The sequence below is a fragment of the Alligator mississippiensis genome, chromosome 10 (assembly GCF_030867095.1).
Source record: "Alligator mississippiensis isolate rAllMis1 chromosome 10, rAllMis1, whole genome shotgun sequence".
NCBI classification, from domain to species: Eukaryota; Metazoa; Chordata; order Crocodylia; family Alligatoridae; genus Alligator; species Alligator mississippiensis.
The window spans coordinates 3,903,205-3,925,504 of NC_081833.1; the positions used below are offsets into that span (position 1 = coordinate 3,903,205).

A 22,300-nucleotide genomic window follows, 5' to 3' on the forward strand; every position below is an offset into this window, starting at 1 on the left:
TGACTTTGTTCTCAGAAAGGGATGAGTGGGATTCCAATAAATAAATGACGGAATAAAAAATAAAAATCACCAGTTACTTTAGAAAGTATCATTAAAGAATTCTTACCCCCCCCACCCCCCCCAAAGAATCAGACTATCTTTCCTACTCAGAGACCCTCCCAAGGTCCAGTGGCAACTGACTGAGAACGGCTCTACTGTAATTTAAGGCAGAGTATCACTGACACAGAGGCAAGCTGCCCTCCACACATCCTTGAAGCTACAGAACCAGGGAGGCAAAGCATAAAGGAGAAAGAGAACTCTTTTACCATGGCCTCCCCTTCAAAGAGATAAAAAAGATGAGGAGAATGTTTCAAACCCTGTTTTGATCATTCCTACAAGAGGACTCACTATAATGAAGGAAACCCACAAACATATTATTCAGTTATAACCTAAAACCTTCTATGTCTATGCTCAGTATCAATGGTTAATTCACTAAATTCATTTTTCACAAGTATTTTTAATATTAGGAAACAAGGCTAATGTAAAATAAAATGTATTTCAGCAGTAGGTAATTTTTTTGTGATTTCTTAGCTGTTCTAATAAAAGGTATCATCTCTGAACCAAGAGTTCTAGAGTTTTACATTTCTTTCAGCAGTAGGAGCACATAACTTCTGGTACCGTTTAGCACAAACGCATACTATCAACATCAACCATACTGAGCTCAATTCACATTTTTCTCACCTTGCACAAGCCAAGGCAACCAGGGCAGCAGCTGCATTTTCTTTCTGCTTATATGGAATCTGCTGGCCTGTCGCAGAAGTGTCCTCCAGCCAGGAACAGAGCAGCGATTCTATTCCATTAAGACAGTCAGCTGGTTCCTTAGTCAAACTCAAAGGCTGGCAGTCCCGAAGGCAATTCAATAGCACCTCAGCAGTTATGTTACAGAGAGAAGGGTCTGTTCTACTTTGAGACTGAATGAGAGGAAAGACCAGTAAGAGCCCCATTCGGGAAGTAAATGGTGCCTGCTCAGGTTGCTGTAACAAGCCCTGACGTTTAAGCAAAGCCAATGTTTCTTCATCCCCAGAGCTTTCCCGTTCGTGCTGCTCCTCCAAGGCGAGCTGGCGCTGGGCATTCCAGAGTCCGCGCAAAGCATTTAAGCGGTATTCAAGAAGTCGGGCATACGCGTTGCTCTGGTTTCCACATACAGATCGTAAACGCTCGGCTAGTTCTGTTGGATTCTTGGTTTCAAATGTTAGTATCTAAAAAAAAGAAGAAGTTCACATTTACTAGTGCGACTCAAAAAGCAAAGTCAAACATATCCATGGAATACAATTTCTACATATTAAACTGAGACATAATGCGAGTCTGTTTTCAGTCCATGCCCCAGAAAATATGGAATTTTTCCATGAAGTACATTGTGTTATACTTCCTCTGATTTTAGACTGGTTGGCACCACTTCTCTAAATTTAACAAACAGCTATGTTTGCTTCCTGATATTCCTCTTAACTTCATCCTGATACTCCTAATTTCTTCTGCTTCAAATTATTTCAGGTTATATCACCTCAAACAGCTGCTGCCACTTTCTTCTCAGATAGCATTTTTTGTAAGGAGAAAGGTCTTGGCACTTCCGTGCAAAGAGGGAAGCAAAGCTATGACAGCAACAACAAAATCACAAACCCCGATGGAAAGGCGGGTGTTTGAGAATTTTTTCCAAATGCTAAGAGAGAAAACCATAATATACAAGACAACTGATGGGTCATCTTTCTCCCTGACACTACCGCAGCTGAGATCAGCAGAATAACTGGAGCTGGAGTTTCAACAGAATCAAAGAGGGGTGCTAACGGTGTGTTTTTTTTTGCAAGAAGTCCTTGGAACTCATTCACTCCTCACCTTGGTCCATCAGAAAAGCTTTCTGGGTATGCTGCAAAAGCTTGTCACGCAGGCTAGTGAGGAAGGAATGGAATAAGAGCTGAGGTGGTTACACTCACCACAGTCCTTTTATGTTTTAATTTTGGGGACAGACATCCAGGGTATTTGATAACATGGCTACAGCTAAATCTTATGAGTCTGCAGGTTAGGCAAATAAATCGCTTCAGGAAAAGTTATTTCCTGGCTTCATGAATGTGGTAAGCGGGGTTTGTTACTACTTAACCAGAATGAATTAAAAAAACCTGAAAAATCTAACTGTATTTACATCATTATAGAAGCTAATATTCAGCCATTAAAATGCAAGTACATTTTATATATCAATTTCTCTAAGCAATTTAAGAATATTAGCTTCTAAACTGTATTATACAGAACAATATTTACAGTAAATGCATTTTTTAAATGCTAAGCTTTGTGAATTCTATTGCCTCCTGGAGACAAAATTAAATCGATCTGTTTTATAGTAGCAATCATAACCTAAAACTTCTATTCAGAGAAAGTCAAACTAGACTGCATTTGCAGGAAATTACACTTTTAACTCACTAGGATGAATTTTCAAATGGAAAGTAACAAGTAGGAACAGCAAAGAGGAAGACCAATTCATGAAAATCAGTTTTAGAATATACATATACTGCTGTCATCTCAGACCTCCTTTTAGAAAACAAAAAAAGAAATAAAACAAAACCAGTAGGTCTTCCACAGAAAAGGCAGCTCCCTCAAGAGTTAAAACCCAAGGAGAAAAGCCTGTCTTTTAACAAAAGTTTACTATACTAATGTCAAAGGCATCACAAAGGGGAATCATTATGTGGCTATTTGGGTTCTCCTTTGATACTGTTATAAACACTAGAAAAATTGATTTCTTTAGATCACTTACGTTGTGTTTTTCGGCCTCTTTCTTTCTCAAAAAAATAATGGGGCCTTCAGAGTGTGTGCCAGATGAGGCTTAAACACTTAGTTGTGCCCAGTGAAGCCAAAAGTCCCCATGTATCACTATATTAAATTCACAAATCTCTACAGCCTTGTATGGGCTACAAACAAAATCTATAACTATCTTGAAATACAGTTACTTGCTAAGTGGATCTGAAGCATGAAGTTCAAACATCATAGCATCCCTTTTTTCCAGTCAGGTTACGGCAGGGGTAGGCAAAATTTGGCTCGTGGGCTGAATGCGGCCCTCAGGGAAATTCTATCTGGCCTGCAGGGCCCCTAAAAAAATTTAGAAAATTAAAATTTATCTGGCCTTGTTTCCTGTCCAAGATGACAGGAACCAAGATCAGTAGGACCTAGGGGAAGCCCTGGAGAGCTCCTGCAAGAACAGGGCCCACCTGGCCCCGCCCCCGCAAGCCCCAGCAAAAGCTTCTGGCCTGGGACCATATGGCTGCACCGTGCCAGAAACTCATATAAAGGGGGGGGGAGGACAATGTAGGGAAGGGCAGGGAAGAAGCTGGCGCTGAGTGCCAGGGGGAAAACCAGCCCCTCCCCCACCCTGTGCCCAGAGCTCCCTGCTGCAGCTGCTCACAGCCCACACAGGGCTGTCCTGAGCAGGCACAGGCAGCCCCATGGGGCTGCAGCACGGGGTGGTGGCCATGAGCCAGCACGGAGCACAGGCTGGCAGCGGGGGTGGATTACAAGCTGGTGCTGAGCATGGGGGAAAAGTGGCCCCTCACCTGCCCCGTGGCTGGTGCCCCACAGGGCAGCTGCTCACAGCCTGTGTGAGGCTGCCTGTGCCTGCTCAGGACAGCCCCGCATGGGTTGCGAGTGGCTGCAGCAGGGAGCACCAGCCACAGGGCGGGTGAGGGGCTGCTCTTCCCCTGTGGTTAGGACCAGCTCCTTCCCTGTCGGTGAGCACAGGGTTGGGGCTGCATGCTGCCCCCCGCCTGTACTGTGTGGCTGGGGGGGCACTGCGAGTGAGCTTGTGAAGGAGCAAGGCCCTCACCTGTGTCCCAGGTCCAGTGTCAGCAAGGCCCAGAGCAGGACGGCAAGGGTACATGGTCCCGGCTGGCAGGGGCTCTATGGAGCCGGGCCAGCTCCCCCCTCACCCTGCTGGTGCAGCCCAGCCCGGCTCCACAGACCCATGCCAGGCTGCGCCCTGCTCTGGGCCCCACCAGTGCTGGCCCTAGGACATTGGTTCCAAGATGGTAACCAGGGGACAGGACCCCTGTCAAGGGGCGGGGCTACCTATGCGGCCCTCAACAGCTTGCCACAGCTTGGTTAAGTGGCCCTCTGCCCAAAATAATTGCCTGCCCCTGGGTTACAGTCGCACCTAAAGACATAGCAATGGGTACAGTTACCCTGAAAACCTAATCAGTAGCTTCAAGCCTTAAACTTGAACTCTACAAACATAACATTATTTTAGAAGACATTGTGCTTTCAGAATAGCATTTAATACTACGAATTAAAACAGCTATATTTAGGCTTCTTAGTTGCCAGTCTATTTTTTCCACTTTCTGATATTTCTTCCTTTCCTACAATTAGGTCCAGCAGTAACAATGTCAAGTTGACAGAGATTTAATATTTTCCACGTTTCAGGGATATTGGTTGTAGCCGTGTTGGTCTAGGACATAGGCAGACAAGGTTCTTTGGGTAACTCCAATATCTTATTAGACCAACTAAAATAGTTGGAAAAATTGTTCTTTCATAGATTCATAGATGTAGGGACCTAAGTAGATCTTCAAGTCCGACCCCCTTCTTGCAAGCTTTCAGGTACAAACATCATTCTTCAGGCAGAGGAAGCACCGAATCTTGCCAACCTTGTCACCAGAAGCAAACTTCCTATGGCCCAAAGCACACCAAATGGATCTAGACCATGCCATGACAAGAAATGTAAAACCTGCCACCATATCTCTACCACCCTCACAATTACTACACCCCACAACAGAGTCATCAGCATTCCTGGATCTTATAGCTGTATCCCCCAGAAATGTAATACATCTTACCCAGTGCACTAAATGCCCTGATGGAAAATATGTAAGAGAAACCAAACAAAAACTGCACACCAGAATGAATGCACACTGGAAATCTAACCAAGACAAGAATACGCAATTACCTGCGAGGGCACATTTCTTACAAGACAACCACTCTTTCCAATTTCAGTTCTAATCCTCAAAGGGAATTTACAAAACACCTTTCGCAGACAAGCTTACACTTCACCAACCTACTGGATACAAAAAATAATGGACTAAATATAGACGTTGGATTTATGGCACATTTTCTATAACCTGCCTAACATTGGATACCCCAGGTAACCTCTCTACTATTTACCAGCTACATCTTATCATCAGGTCTACATTCCCCTTCCCTACTCCCGCACCTGTTTCTCACCCACTGTCTGCCGCAACTTGCATCATTTTTACTGACTGGCATTCTCACATACTTGCCTCTGGCTTCTATTCTATCCCATCCAGGAAGAGCACAAAACAACTGCAGACGCTTCCTCTGGCTGAAGAATGGTGTTTGCACTTGAAAACTTGCGAACAAGAATTTTTCCAACCATTTTAGCTGGCGTAATAAAAGATACTGGATTTACCCAACGAACCTTGTCTGTTAAGTTGACAGAGAAACATGCATAAATTCACCAAAAGAGCATATGGATAAGATCTACCCAAAGGGACATTCTAAACGAGCAAATAATAGGTGAAAATACTTTAAAAGGTCACTTTTAAAATTTCAGAATGGTCCAAAGCACTAGTCAGTGAGGGAGGTACAGCAACAACAAAAAAATCAAAAACGTCAGAATACATGTTACTATTCAAGGTACTTCGGGTAAATCTGATAACTTTTATTAGACCCACTCATAATCATAAAAGATATCAGATTTACCCAAAGAACCTTGTCTGCCTGTGTCCTTAGACCAATACGGCTACAACCTACCCCCCTGTTAATATTCAATTAATACGTCACTAATATATATGAAATGAGAACAGAAGAGAGACAGAAAAGAAAAGGAGAGGGAAGAAACCGAATGGAAATTTCAAAGCAAAGGTCAATTACTGTGCAAATTCAATACTTCATCTTAGTACACAACATTTTAATGGACCAAACTAGTAAATTATATAGTGCTGAAAGTAGTATCACAGAGATTAGCTTTGAGGGTGGACCTTTACAAAGGGGTTCAATTACGTAACTGAATGCTACCAAGACTACATTGTATTGCAAAGCCCAGTTTCATGATGGAAAGTCTTTCACAGATCACCATACCTCCTGCTCCAATAATCCATGTAGGGACAGTTGCCAAAAGTGTTATATACCCCCAGCCATTACAGAGGGCTCTCTGGACTGCTGATGAATAGAAAGCTATCCATTTTTCATTCTATTTCATCCCTAACCTGTGAAAAATAGGCAAAAATTATGCACCTAATCTAATCAACTTCCTAATTGTGTCCGAACAGCTGGAAGACAATTAAATGATCTCTTGCAGAGAAGAGTGTTTTTTCACCACTGATATTGTAATTTTTTTGGTTGTTCTTATAAATAACTCTTTGATATAACACACATACATATGTGCCACTGACATTATCTTACATTTTTTAAATAAATAATAATTTTACATAAAGCAATTATCCAAAAAATCAAAACATGCTTTCGCTAGTTCAGATAATTAGAACACTGTTGTGGGTATTTTGTTACCAAATGTTGATACTGCAATTTTATAACCAGTATGATATTTGTAAATTTGATTCTAACTATCCAGCTTTACTGATAAAGAAAAACTCCACAATTTTTTGTGGATCAAGTCTTTTTTCTATTTTATATCCTGTACACAGGTAATTTTTTTAGTATTCTATCTGCAAACAACAAATAGGATTATTCTGAAAGGATCTGAGAGATAATTAACCAAAATAGGCATCATATGGTGCACACATTTAAATGACTGTTATATGTATTGATTTAGCAGTGCCCAAAGCTTACTGTGCTTTCAAAAACCCATTACATTCTTCAGCATTAGCCATTTTCAATAGCATCTTATAAGCACTAGGAAGTCTATTTATTAATAAAACGAGGTTGTTCCTCAGACACCGATTCCTAGAATAAGAAGGTCATAGCCTTAAATGTTTTTTTAAAACAATCATTTTGTGTTTTTCTTTTCCAAGAAAAAGGTACAGAGTACCTTTCTGTAGTCCAGCCTCTTACTTATTAACTATAGTTGTTCTATAACTACTTAAAATGGTACAAATAAAATTTCACACTCAAGTCAAACACATTCCCTTTTTCACTGCATCTGGTCAGGAAGGCTGGCAGACCTTAGTGATCTTGCATGCTAATGGTTTTCCCCTCCTCCTTTTAAGCAGGAAGGTTGCATAAGTAGTTATTATTTTATTCCAAAGGTCAATCACATCATCTCTGTGATAAAGTCAAGTCTCCTCTTCTCACAGGTGGGAATTTAAAGGCAGCGTGCAAGTTTGGAGTGCACTTGCAATAAACCAGATTCACCATTTGCTTTTAAAGCGTGATTACAGTACAAATGTCACTTTTACCTGGTCAAAGTAGGCCTGAGCAAAGCCAAGTTTGCAAGACACCAATAGCATATTTCCTATCCCTCAGAAGAAAAGTATACAGATATTTGGCTTTGTGTGTGAACATGCAAATAGTAGTCTCAGAGGTTGCAAGTAAATTGATTAGAGTATACACCGGTATTTGCTTCAGCTAATGAATCTACTGATTTATGCTGCATTTCTCATTTCAAATGGAAATAGGGATGTTCATTTGAAGTGACCAACCTGACCATTCAAAGACTAAATCACTGGGTTCCTCTCTTTCCCTCCCCCTTCTCTCAAGTGGGAATAGGATAGGAAAAAAGAGAAGGAAAACGTGTTAGAAAATTTTTAACAGTAAGCTGAATAATTAATTTTGGTATAACTACATGGTAGTTTAAAAGCAGAAGCAAGAACTGGGGCTTGAACTGAAGTAGATAGCAGAAGACATCTCAGCTACATTTAAGGTTCTGAGAGAACCCCACATCCTTTGAGAACAATGTTAAAGGCAATTAAGATGCATCTACTTTTGAATACAGATCATGTGTTCAAAGGACTAATGGCTTGAGAAGGCAAGCCTGCAAAGAAACACTTCTAATAACCTGCTCCCCCTCCCCACCCCTCACCCCCCAACTATGGCCTTCATTTGAAAATAAGAAACAACAATAAAATGTCTGGTTTACTTGAAAACAGATTTTAAAGTCAGAGTTCACTCAAGCGTTAAATAAATTAACTGCAATACCACAGTCCCAAGAATGGTACATTAGCAGATCCAAACTATTATTTGAATCCTGTCAACAGATTTATTTTCACTTTTACATTGGCTCAAAATTAAAAATAAACTATTCAAATGTGTAACCAAATGCAGCCCTTACAACGGGAAAGTCAGAAACTCACTAGATTCGTTGAGCAGATTATAACTATTTGAGTAACACAGAATAAATTTAACCCAGAATTTCAAACAAACTTCCTAAGTATTACAGGCTACATTAAATTCAGCATATCAAAAAAAGAAAGGCTTTTGAGAAAGTACTGTTATGGGCTCTTCTCTTCTCTTTGGATTTAGAAGTTTATAACATTCCTGTGACAACTAAAGAAACTGCATACATAGAAAGAAATGTTAGGCTTAATAGTCAGGCAAAGGCCACAAATTCTAACAAGTTTTTAATTTTGGGTGCCTACATTACCCACCTGTCACTCCAAGAAGTGTGTGCTTTTATTTGTTAGCTTCCCCCTTCTAGGAAAGCTAATGAAGACTTACCCTTTTATAACTTGACTAATTTCTGAAAGCACTGCATCCTAAGGTCTCTAGGGAAACAGTCTAACTTCAGTGGAGTATAAACATTTTCAAACTTGTATGGAATGGAAAGGAATATCTAAGACTGTATTTGGGATCGTGTTAGGTTTCAAAAGATTACCCTATGAAAGGAATAGTGAGAAAGGAGCCTATGAAAGGAATAATGAGACTATCTAACGATGTAATCATCTTGTAGGATGACTACCTTAAAAAGAGGTTCTATAACTAGAGTGACCTAGATTCTACAATAATTGCATGTGTACAAAATTACTGATTTCAGCTGGACTGTGCAATAGACTTCAAACTAAAAAAAGAAAACACTGCAATGACACAAGATAGTTAAAAAGTTATGGAAGTGTGGAGATCCCAAAATGTGTCTCCCGTACATGAATGCCACAAATGCACCCCAAATACATACATAAGGCATACAATAAGCATTACATAAAAAGTTTTTAACAGCTATGACTGTAACCTTGTATTTCCTTAGGTTTAGTTAAGCCTGGTCTATACAGCCTTTTTTTTTTTTTTTAAACCAGTATAACCACTTCTGTTGGGGTTTCAATGTTTCTCCTCAAATTAGAAATACTAGTACAAACATGTAGGATGCATTTGTACCATTATACAGGTGCCTTTTACAGATATAGCTTCTTTCCAGTCTTCTATATATGGACATAAACTGAATCAGTGTAACAGCATCCACTCATCACAGTGGTAGAGTTAAAACAGTTTAACCTTAAACCATCTTAATTTGACTAAAAAGTTAAATTTCATGCGTTAATATTGTCCTTGTTAATACAATTTAAAATATTTCCAAAAGCACAAATCCCATGAAAGTCACAATCACTTGCTATACACTCGGTAGAGAATAAAATAAAGGAAACGGAAAAGAATAAGGAAGGGAAGTGATTTTTAAAAGTTTTTGCTGTAATTCTTAGGTTATATTTATGGTAAACATCAACAGAAGTATGATTGTTCTTATCAACTGAGAATCCTGTCCTTTGTTTCAAAACTGATAATGAGTAACAAGTCTACCTTCAGCTGAGAATACAACCTCATACAGATCATGTCTGCTTAAAGCTACTATTTAAAAAAAAACCCCACAAACAAAACACTCTCAGATAAAATAGCCTAAAGGTGTTATCTTTAACATATTTTAAGATCATCTTTTCAGATCAGTATTGCTTTAATTTTGCTGTACCAGGCCAGTCAACTAACATATTCTTACTGAACCTTATAATCACAGCTAGCAATATTTTAATTAGAAAAACAATTGTGTCAGAGCTCAAGTACCTCTAGACAGTTATTAAAACAGTATGTTATACAGTCTTTCTAATAATCATGCAGAATGCCTATTTTTAGCTTAATGAATGTAAAAAAGGGTGTTTTTACTTGCTATAATGCAATTTTCAGCTTTTTTGATATGGACTATTTGGCTCTGGTTAGTTCAACACTGGAAATCTGGCACTCATCTAGAAGCTGTCTTTTGCTCAGTTGTGAACGTTTAAATTATTCACACTTTAATTCCTATATTCAAAAAATCCTAGACTAAATATTCAGCTGGTGTGAGAGCTAGGCTGTTTTATATATACTCAAGATCTGGCCCCAAGTCTTCTGAACCAAAGTCCAAAGATCGACCAAGTGAAAATACGGTTTTCTTCTAACAAGAGTAATGAAAGCTGATAAGAATTAATACCTGATGACAAAGTACTGGTATTAAACACAGGGCTGCCTCATATCACTGCTTATTTGATGGTTTCTCAAATAATGGAGCACGGATCTCAAAAGGTTGCTATATATGTATCTGCACTTATGCATCCATTCCTTCTTTAAGGCACTTATGGCGTACATCTACTAAAGTGCATCAATTCATGAGGAAGTCTTCTAGGACAGTCCTCAGCTAACTTAAGAACTCTCCCTTTAAGGCAACGTATATCAGATATATAAGGTTTTCTTTTTGCTGGTTTTCGGATTCCCAAGGTCCCAGTCTTTCGCATAATTCTTTACTTCAGACTATCAATTGGATGCTTAGAAAAGTGACAGTGGAAGCATTAGCTTGTACATAACCCCCTACCTTGAATGTATCGTTCTCCTGGTCATTTATGGACTCTTTATTCTCCAGTCAAACAGAAATGGAGGCACCTGCTTAGTCTTGCTCTTTTGCACCACTTGCACACAGACCTCAGCACAATTCATTCACTGAGCCCTGATAAGAACACTGACTGATTTAACTGTAAAAATAATACTCATGGTATTTTGCAACACACACTTGACTATGAATGGATTGTATCTACACCAAAGTTATTACTTGAGATTTGCTTTTTTTTTTTTTTTTTTTTTAAACAAAAAAGGATTTTGCAAAAGAATTTAGAGGTTTTATAACATAAGGAATTAATTACCTTCAAATTTTCCCTAACTGGTAGGATCAGTATTGGTAAACCTTAAACGGCATTACATTTGTTTAGGGACACTGTGGTCTACTAGAGAAATACACATTTAGTTTTAAAATGTCATGTTCATAGTTGTCTGTAGCCAATAGGGAAAGATGTTTCCTCTGTATACATAGCAGAATTTTAAAAACATCCTGACAAGTTCTATTGTTTGGTTTTTTCTGGTTGCATTTTTTAGGGAGAAGTTCAAAGAGCATTCTTATTACATGGAATTTTTAATACAGAAACATTTGCAGTACAAAGAGATGTTTTATGAGGCTCTATACTCTAATTCAATAACTTAAATCAAACTAAAGAGATGTTCAGGTGCACTGAAAGAAAACTTGCTGAGTTTTGTATTTTCCCCATCAATTGAAAACTTTAGACTAGGGTGCTAGAAAATGATTAAGCCTCTCTTCACAAATCAGTACCTCAATTAGGAGACGCAGTTAATAAGGGAAAAACCCAAAGTGTAGTGTGACCCAGGATACTACTGGGCTAAAACCTGGTAAACCAAGGCAGACCCAGTTTACTTGAATTAAACAGACATACGAAAGGCAGTTACTAGAAAAAGGTCCTGATGGTGTATGAATGGGTATGCCTGCTTGCTTGCTATGGACAATCAACAGGAGTCAAGTGGCAATGCAGCTATATCATCATGTATGTTCAGGACAGGGGGAGAGAGAGGAAGAGGGGGCTGAGACGGGGTGTGCAGACAACCCAGCCAGCTTTCCATCCAGCGCCTACCTTACCCACAGAACCCAGAGCAGTGATCCCTGCAGTTCAGGCCTTTCTCTACAAGGACACCCAAAGTCTAAGACACAGGAAGTGTGAGGAGACCTCATCCCACCTGACATGCATGGGACAGCAGTTTCCAAGAGTGTCTGCTCAGCACCTCTTGTAAGCACAAGTTATTAGCATTTAAGTTATTAGTGGAGAAGAGGCATTAAAGACTTGCTTAGTGTGCTTATAAAGAGAGTTTGCAGAAGGTTTTATTTTCTCCACTGTAAACAATTGCAGAAAAACTATTGAAGTGAAAACATGAAGTTGAGCCATAGGCACAGTCTGCTGTTTAGGGAGGAGCCTGAAAAGAAATATGTACAGCATGGTCTAGTGCAAGAGGAACTCATTAAAATGATGTTCAGACAAAAGCTGAGCTTTAAGATCACGGGATGCGTTATACATTGCCCAATTGCTGTTAAGTTTCAGAATCCCACTTAACTGGAATACAACTGGTGTTGTCCCCAGAAAAACTCAAAAGAATGGGGGTGAATGGGTGTGGGGTAGGGAGGAGGAGGGACACATGAAACAAATGAATGCTGGAGACGCTAAGAAATACCATACTACACATTTTAGAAGAGGTACATACAAATTCTTAAATGCAACGTGGCAAAAAATAGTTGTATCTAGATCCAGCAGTTTGATGTCAAGGCTTCATTTCTTTAATCAATATAAGCTTTTTAAACACTTAAGTTCTCTAAGTGTGAATCACGTTTGAAACAAAAATGGCTACTGCTACAGCTATTCACAACGGAACACATCTCCTCACCTCCCTTATGGGATCATATCTCTCTGTGACAATTAAAACAACTGCTCATGTGGAAAAGGAATCCAAAATCTTTGAAATAGCGAGTGAAGAGGAACATCATGTTCCTACAGAAAGGAGAGAAAAATGGGAATGTTACACAAAGGTGTATTTGTATTAGAGCTGCACCTTGATTCTCAACCAAGACTGACACCTCACTATAGCAGATCCTGCACATACAAAGCTCTCACCCTAAAGAAATGACAGCCATCACAAGAAGCAAAAGTGTACTTTTTTCCTACAAAGACCAGGAAAAGAAACAGAGAGTAATGAAGTGTTTTAAATAAGGTCACAAAACATGTCAGTAGCAAGGGGTAGGAACACCTGTTTCCTGATTCCCAGCCCAGTACCCTTCTCATCGAATCGTGTGGCTTGTGACAAAAGTTTTATCTTGAGGAATGTTTTACTGACTAAGCCCAGAACTACCAGGCAATCCTGAGTAAGACCTGAACATGGTTCTGGAGGTGTCTGCTTTGGCTCTTAGATTTGGTACAGAAGTTCAACAGACTGGCATAATCTAAATCATTTAAGTCTGACACCACATCAATCCAGGTCCACCTTAGACCAAGTTCACTATTTTTAAACCTACGTGTGCTGAACTTCTGTTCGATTATGGGTGTAGACCAGTTTCCGATCACTTATCCCAGTATAAGTATAACATTTGCACCTGGCCTTAGTGCTTAATGAAGGAGTCACCGGGTGTTAGGCTCACGTACTGCAAGACAAGGGCCCGCAAACGGGCAGTAACTGTGGAGCAGCTGATATACAATAACTTGTTCACAGACCTTTGGCAAAAAGGTGATAGTATAAGTCAGCACACTAACAGATTTTTGGAGCCTCCCCACTATCACATACTGCTCCTTCCCAACAGCAACTGCATTGCCTTTTTATTATATTGAGGGGTGTCTTTTGCTGGATACCTATATGTTTTGTTAAATAATGTGTACACGAAGACATATATTTGGGGGACATGTTTGAAACCCGAGATATAAGCAAGTAAAACAGCCACATAAAAAGACATTATTGAATAACAGCTTCAATCAACTACTGCCCTATTTAGTCTGGTATGACACTGATAATTTGAAATTTGACTGAAAACTAAACCAACTCTTCTGTTAACATCAGTTTCATACTCTCGAATACCAGCTGGAATGGTGTTTCAAGACATTTTTAGTGATGGCAGATACAAATGGATACTAGGGATACTGATCTCCTGACATTAAGAGAAATGGTCAGACGTTTTTATCTCAGCCTGGTAACAAGAAGCTGATTCATTTCCTAAGCCAAATAACACCAGGCAGAAAGGAAGGATGCTATTTGTAAGGGTTTTACACAATGTTGAAGAAAGAGACAAAAATTGTGTTACAGATTAAGCTTTTAACAGCCATCTTCTCATTAAGTTGTTGGTAAACTTGCGAAAAAAAATTGTGTAATCTAAATTCTAATCTCCAAAAACTGTTCTTTCCCCTGCACCTCCCACTTCAGATGGAACATTATAAATTACTTGAATTTACATATTAATGACTTGAATTAGAACACAGTATTGATATACACAAAGGGAAACATGATGTTACATCAAAACTATCACTTGTGTTTATGGCGCTGGCTGTATGTATTTTTATAGTTCTCTATTACCAAAACAGCCACCAAAACATGCACAATGATGCATTACACAGAGTTTGATCTTGTGCTTTTCCCTTCACTGGCATTTGTTTTAGGCATTGCAATGCTTCTGTAGTTTCCCCAAAACCTAGAGAATGCTGTACCTCCCAGTGTACAACAGAGATTATAGTCCTGGGGCAATGAACTATAGCAAAGCAGGACCCCTGTAATTCTGCAGCCAGCAATACTCTGTGTGTGCAGATAACCACAGCTGGACTTTTTCCTGATGCAGTGCAAAAATACTACATTTTCCTACAGTCTTCATAGAGCCTAGCTTACTCAATTCTCTCATTGATGATAGTTGGCTTTATGTCTGTATCAAGAGATTAAACCCATTTTAAGTGCACAAGAATCCCAGGTACCTTTAGAACATCAGCATTTAGAAACCTTCAATTAACACCATTAAAATAAAGGAAGGGAAGGAATTGGAGCTCAATGGCCTTCTATTAAAAATACCACAGAGGGTAATAACTGCTTTTCCTTGCCTTAAAAAACTGATTATAGAAAACAATAAAGACTACGAATAAAACAAAGCAACGGAGTTACCTTCTCTAGTGAGAGAAGGTACCAAATGTAATTTCTAGACATTTTTCACCATATTAAGTGTAATGATCAAGTGTCACATGTAATAAGCATTAATAGACTCAATGAGTTCACTTCACATGTAGACATATTTCTGCAGACTGAAGAGAAAAAGCTTTTTATGTCTGTAACAAATCTAAGGATCTTCATATAGAAAATTCCTGCATCATGAATTAACACAAGCTTTCAAAGTACTCTAATGATATGATATGCTACGCTACAACTGCTAACATAATACCATGGCTTACAGAAAATAATATGCATTTTCTCTTTAATATGTTAAACCCTACAGCCATGTGACATCAGGGGACTGCACATGACTTCATCAGCCAAATGTCTACAAGAAAAAACATTTTAAAAGTGCCCATTCAGTATACGGCACCTTTTTTGTTCTGACAGAATGCTACACCTACACCTCAGCAAAGAAATAAGGACTAAAGTGCTGCTAAAGATGTGCCTGTTGAAGAGAAAAGCGGATTCTGTACTACTTATGGACATTAAAGAGCTCATACTACTTCCCCCCTCACCCCTCCAAAAGTAGCATGGTTAGTTTATTTCAACTTATGTATGTTTTCAAATGTTATACTAGTATAATAGTAATTGTTATTAATGCTTATTTAAATACTACTTAAGTAATACACAGTATACATTATATAGTGTATAAAGCATATACTTGAAAGTATCTGTATATAGAGTTATACTATATGTATTATATACTTTATATAGTATCAAGCATTTTATTTATGTATATATTATACACATGTAGACAGACAGACACTATTTGTGGTCCCTTAGTCTTTAAAAAAAAAAAGTCTAGTAGGAAAAAGTGAATGCTAAGTTCCAGACTGCTCTACAATAGAAATGCAAGACTTTCATAAACTTTTGCAAACTAAATACCATCATATATGTCCATAGGAAATATCACCTGCTCCAAAACATTTCGGACACACACTCAACCTTCAGACCTCTGGTTTCAGTCAGCATGCTACAGACCAGTACATCTGCCTACTGCCATTTCTGAAGACACAGGCTAGAAACCACAGTAAAGCAGTAAACCGTAAATTCTAAACTCCATGCAGAATACACTTAATACATTTATTCTGAGCATATGCCAAGCTCAGATAGTGGAAACTTGTCATGTATATACTCATAAAATCTCTAAGCATATACTAAAGAGAAACAGCAATTTAATAAAAAAGTGAGTCTTGGAAATTAGGTGTGCAATTTCAATAATGACAGTGGGATACCTGAGGTCCTCAGTAAAACGTATGTTGTACTGTAATCCAGATAGGCAGTCTAAATACTCACACTAGTTAATGGTTGGAATATTTCTTATAGAACTAGTAAAATCTTTTCATATACACATAAATGACTCAATCTTTACGCTATTCTAACAAATTCCAGTATTGAAAGGCTAAATATTTTCTTCCTTTTTTTTGTTAACTAATATATAGGTCTTTGGGAAGAAACCGACAATGTAGTTCATGGTGACTTACAGCAGGAGATTCAATCTGGAAGCTAAAAGTGTCTGTGACACCATGAAGAATTGATCCCAGACTTTGGCAAAATCCACTGCCAATTCTTCAGCACTAAATCAGGAATCATGGCTCATTCTACCTGTATGTGGAAATTGGTCACTCAATGCACTACTAGCTGAACTGAGCACATGCCACAGGGACAATGACATGGACTCACAGGAGGGAGCTCTTTGACAGAATGAGACAACTACCCTGAAGCTAATTGCCCTAGAAAGGAAACAGGTTTCTTTTTTAGCTTGGCAAGGTTCTAGTATGCTCTTACTGGCTCTGACATTCATTGTCATACTCTGCATTAACAATGCACTACTAACTACACGACTGCTCATCTACGTCTCACATTGTCTAAGAAAATGAATGATGCATAACTCAAATGTTCAGATGTACTGTACAGCTTTTAGTCCGGCTTCCAGACAATATCATCCCCACAGACATGAAATTTCACCACAAAGAATGAGTTCCATGGTGCAATTATCTTGGAAGAAGATGCTAAAACATGATCTCCTTCCCCTTTCTGCTAGATTCAAAACCCATGATAGCTGTGCATAGGTTAGCCCCTCCAGCCTAATGTTTCTGGCAGGTGTGCCACAAATTAGACCCATGCGCTCCCCAAAGATTACTCCAATCCCCTTCTCTGGCTCCATCTGCAGCTCTGTTTTCTACTTCCTTCCCTATGCTCCCTCCTCAATTTGCTGCTTTGCTTTCCGCTCCCGGTCCTATCAGCCACTGTGCTGGCTGCCCCCTCCCTGATCTGTGCACCACGCACAGAAGTTGCCCGTACCACTTGTGGCACCTATGCCACAGATTGGAAGAAGAGGTTAGCCAGCTATAAAAATGCTTCAGTATTTCCATGGATAAATGTGTTCAAAGTCCATAACAATTCAGACGAAGACAGCTGAAGAGCAGTGTCTAGACCAATCTGTCTAGTACTCATTAAGTATTTTTTAGTAGTTTGGTTAAATATGCTGTGTATAGATTTTAGCTGAAAAAAAATTATGGGGTTGAAGCATCTGAGAAGCACAATGGGCACTTTTCAGGCTGCAGTGAACTCTGGCACTTTTGAAACAATTTGTTCTCAAAATTATTATTGGTTTTATCTACTCTACCACTTGATGGTCAGGGAAATATTCTTTTTTTCATCTTTTCCATGGCCTGTTGCACGAATTTAGAAATACAAAAGCTATAGAACATTTTGCACTATTTATCCCCATGGAAGCACAACAAAGGTGGTTTTTATTTTTCCATTGTCTGTCACAAGAATCTTCCAGTGACTGGATTTTGAGATTTGAAAAAGTTCGGGTTCCAAATGTCTGGATTTATCTCTATTGATATGTGTTTAATCTGCTGGGGTTCCACGGAAGGACTTGAGACAACTGTGGAAGGATTTTCATATCCTTTGACAGAGGAGGCATCGTAAACTCTAAGTCTAGGATCTACAGGTTTCAATTATACCAAAATTGGTGATGGCTTTGTAAAAAGTCTGTTTATTCACTTTGAAAATGGAAAATAAGTCATAGATCAAGGAGTCTAGCATTACTGGTGCTTGGACAGGTCAGTACTTGCACGTGCACTGCCCACTGAGTCTAACAAGAACAAATGGCCATGTAATTGTCACCCAGATGTTCTATAAGGACTGGAGTTTCTTGGTTTCTTTTGAAAAATGATCAAACTCATCTGATAATTTGGCTTGAAAGACATTTAAGACTAGTTATAAAGTGTCTACAAAGGAATCCTTATTTGTGTCTACACGTGGTTCATGTAAATTTTGAAAAATAGATGTCAAAGCTGTCTTATATCCTGCCTATTGAGAGAAGTACATGATCAGTTCTCAGCTGCTATTAAAATCAAGAGAAAAGAAAGCACGGACAGCCTTTATATCATCATATGAGTTTTTGATGCTGGAAACCTGCTTTAACTGTTTCAATCAGGTGTCTTACTTATTAGTATTAGTATTACTAAGGTTTTAGTATGATTATTACATTGTACTAGGTTGCATACATAATGCAGGGCCTCAGTCAAGTTACTGGTATTTTGAATATATAGGGGTTTTAGTCATAACAAGGAGATGTAAACCTTTGCATAGATGGTTTTTATTCAATTATAATTAGATTACAACCTTCAATTTCTTCCATCTGTGAAATAACAGAATAGTTTTAAATTAAATTTATGTTGGGTACTAGATTACTTCCTAATTTAACAGACATTTTAATAAGAGTACTACTGGACAAAATTCAGTCTGGTGTGAGAACCAATAGACATGACAGTATATACATATTGCCTAAGCCATAATGCAAGGAAATCAGTAAGACTATTTTTATAAAATAGCTCAAACTGTAAATCTGAGTCTCCAACCCTGAGAGATAATAAGTAGTACTTTACTATGCAAACAGTCCCACTGAATCTTATTCAAAGAGAAAGCTCCCAGAGAAAAGTAATACTCAGCTTGAATAAGGGGGAAAAATTCTGGCCCTATTAATAAGAACGCTGTCTAAAACTTCCTTATTCTTATTATTATTCTGTGCACTGCTACATCTAAACTGTGTATATGGCTTTCAGATTTGATGCATCTGTATACATATGCAATCTGGCATTTGGATTTTGAAAAGATGTAGTTTTTAAAAGCTGCTACAAATTGTCATCCCAAATTCCATTGCTCCCAACACAAGTCTTTCAACCACTACAACATTACACATAGCAGTAGGTACCCTCAATTTAAAATCAGGAGTTTATAGATTGCTCCAATTTGTGTGTCAAATACTTTAATCATATCCCCTTGTCCAAACCCTCTACTGATTCATATTATGCTGTATATAGAAGCATGACTTTTTAACAGATCAGCTAAAAGTGTGAACCATTTTTCCCCTGTGGAAGCATCAGAAGTTTAATCACTCACTTTGAAATATGGCATAAGAAAAAAATAATTAAAATGTATGCACACAATCAAATATTCTAAACAGTTTTCATATCTTTTAGAGTGCATGCAAGGAATAAACAAGTCACGCCAAAATGCCATTTGATAATGATGATACTATTAACAATCCCACCACCCTTCAGCCATATTTTGAAATGCATACAAATATTGTTACGAAAGAAAAAGCTTTGTGGGAGATTTTGTATTCAAATGGGCCTTTAGCCTTTCCTATTATTTATATTTCTGGATAGAAATTACTGGGAGGGGGAAAAAAAATCCAGATCCTCATCCTTTAAACACTGCAGAGTATAGCACTGATTGCTGAAGTCGGCAATAAGCAATATGCTTGGTAACAGATGTTTGCAGAATCAGACCTAAAGGTATAGTTTCTAATATTTCTGTACTTAGACACTTAGAATACAATTTAAGCTAAAGTTATGCAGGCCACTGATGTGTAACTGGACCAGTGCCTTTTAGGGATACAATTTTTATAATTCAGGCCTGAGTCATGTTAAGGTAACTGGTGATATAAAACATTTAACAGTAGCATCTATATTGAAGATTAAATCAAACCAGCATTAGAGACACGAGCCTAGATTGTCTTATGAAAGTGATCCTGAGAAGGAACATTACTGGAGCTTTGAAAAATCCAAAGCAGCAAATTAAAAACTAGCCCTGGTGAGTGAGTGGGTCTTCAGCATCAACCGCTGGAGAATTTAAGTTTTCTTTTTTTAAGAGACTAAAGTTGCTAGTACTAGTATATATAGTTGCAAAGATAACCTTCAAAACAGAAGTCCAGCATTGAACTAATCCTATGATGTCATTCTTCTGGGCAGCAGCGATACTTTCAAGATTTCATGCTGCTCCTGCTTGTGAAAGCTAGAGGTGCCAGCAGAGAGATACAGGAGTAGTTGGAATGAAAGAGAATCCAAAAATACAGAAGGAGAGACTTTATAAATACCAAAAGAGAACCACCCCTTTTTCAGCAGCTAAGGAAATAAACAAGACAAAATGGCTCCCCCCACCCCAAAAAAACGCAAAATGGGTTATAGCTTCAAATTTATGACACCTAAGTCTGAAGACATTGTGAAAGAGAACACCCAAAACTATTTCACGACCAGCTAGAAATCCCAGCACTGTACTTTGGGTGTTCCCCGCCTCACCAGAGTATTATCCCTACAACCCACTAATGGGGATCCCACCCACCTTCTGTATCTATGCACTGATTAAAAAAAAATAAAATCTCTTATTAATGCACTGTTGAGGTTGAGCACCAGCACCTCATGCCCTTCCAGAATGCCACATTCAACAAAACTTGCATCTGTTTTTTCAAACGTTAAAGTACATACCAATTCACGGTTAACTGTGCCCCTGCTGAACTGGGAACAGTCACTTTGTGGGGGCACTCTAGCTGTATTGACTGTGTTATGTGTAGCTGTACTAAATGGTGGCAGGATTAGAAAAATTAGCAGAACCTGGACTGCAATGAGTCCTGCGAGACCCTGGCCTTTAGAAGTGAGGAGAAGATCCTTTGTTGGTATCTCACCATACTTGTGATTAAAGGAAGAACAAGCAGGTATATCCTAAGAGATCCTGTATGTCTCATTCAAGCACCGAGTTGCACAGCATGTGCAAGCAGCTATGCCCAGGAGTTAAAAGTCAGAGCTGTCTTACACTATAAACCTTTGAAATAAAAATCACCAAATAAAGAATAATTTTAAGCACTACACAATCTGGAAAGCCACAAGGCACCACTGGACAACTTCAACTCTTTTGTAATGAAGTTAAGGATGTTGCACATCCTTAGTTTGTTTGTTTATATATTATTTCTCAGTACCTCCATTTACAAATAGCCTAGCTCATGACTCTGATTCTTTAGAAACCCCCAACAGCTCTGACTTTCCTATCAATGCTTCCTGTCTCCTAAAATGCACTCCGTATTCCTAGAGCTCCAAGGTACTATCTCCTTTCATCCACACACACCACGGTCTGCTCCACCATGTCACTCTGTAGTCCTGGTAAGCACGGTGGGCTGTGGCAGCAGTTCCCAGACTTAACAAGCAGAGTCAAGAGCCTCACAGAAATCCTATTACAGTGGTCTGGTTCTGACCTGAGGTAGGGTCGCTGCGGAAAAAGACTGAGAATCACCAGGCTATGGGGCTATGAGGAAAAACTGGACTAAATGGAGCAAGGAAGGGCTTGGGCTTGCAAGGTCCCCACACTCAGATCTGGGTCTAGGGAACCCAGAAGAAACTCTACAAAGACGTCTACAGAACAGGAGAGGTGTGAAGTGGTCCATTCATTCATCTCAGTGAGATGTTCCCAAGTGAATAAGACACCCCAGGAGGATGAGTAGAGATGAAACAACAGCTCTAAGATTAATAGAGCTATTTGTGTATCTTAGTGTCTTCATCCTCCTTGCCAATGTCACTGCTTCTGAATCCAGGATACATAGCAAGCATGCCATCCTTAACTCCTACCCAGGTCTTGGCACAGGACGATTGGTGCTTGTTCCAAGCATCCCTTTCTCAGTTCTCACCCAGAGAAGCTGAGCTTTCCTAGATTTAAGCCTACATTCCCCAGACCTCTCCCTTAGGACAGGGCCTCCCTATTCCTGTGTAGGCAGCCAGGTGAAGGACTCAGGCCCTCAGCAGAAAGGGATAAGGTGCCTAGTTCTAATTATCTAGGAACAGCTGGTTTGGGGTTTTTTTTCTGAGGATGGAGAGAGGTAGCTAGCTGTTAGTCTGAAGTCAGGGTAGATAGGCACCTTCTTTTCTGGGATGTCCAACCCTGGCTCAGTTGGAAAGCTAATTATTGACAAACCCAAGACTACTAGAACACGATCTGAGCGGTCAGCCCTATATTCAACACCCCAAATCATCTCTCAAATATGGTCATGAAGTCTGAAAAGCACCACCAGTCCAGT

At 39.1% G+C, this 22,300-nt stretch overlaps 1 protein-coding gene across 7 annotated transcripts in view; it reads right to left on the reverse strand.

Annotated features, from left to right (window-relative positions):
* HECTD4 (HECT domain E3 ubiquitin protein ligase 4) overlaps nt 1–22,300 on the reverse strand; it is a 102,051-nt gene that overhangs the window by 74,220 nt on the left and 5,531 nt on the right. For all 7 annotated transcript variants that reach the window (XM_059713376.1, XM_059713375.1, XM_059713374.1 and 4 more), the window contains exon 2: nt 721–1,238. In XM_059713376.1, coding sequence (XP_059569359.1) covers nt 721–1,238 — 518 coding nt within the window. The remainder of the gene's footprint in view (nt 1–720; nt 1,239–22,300) is intronic.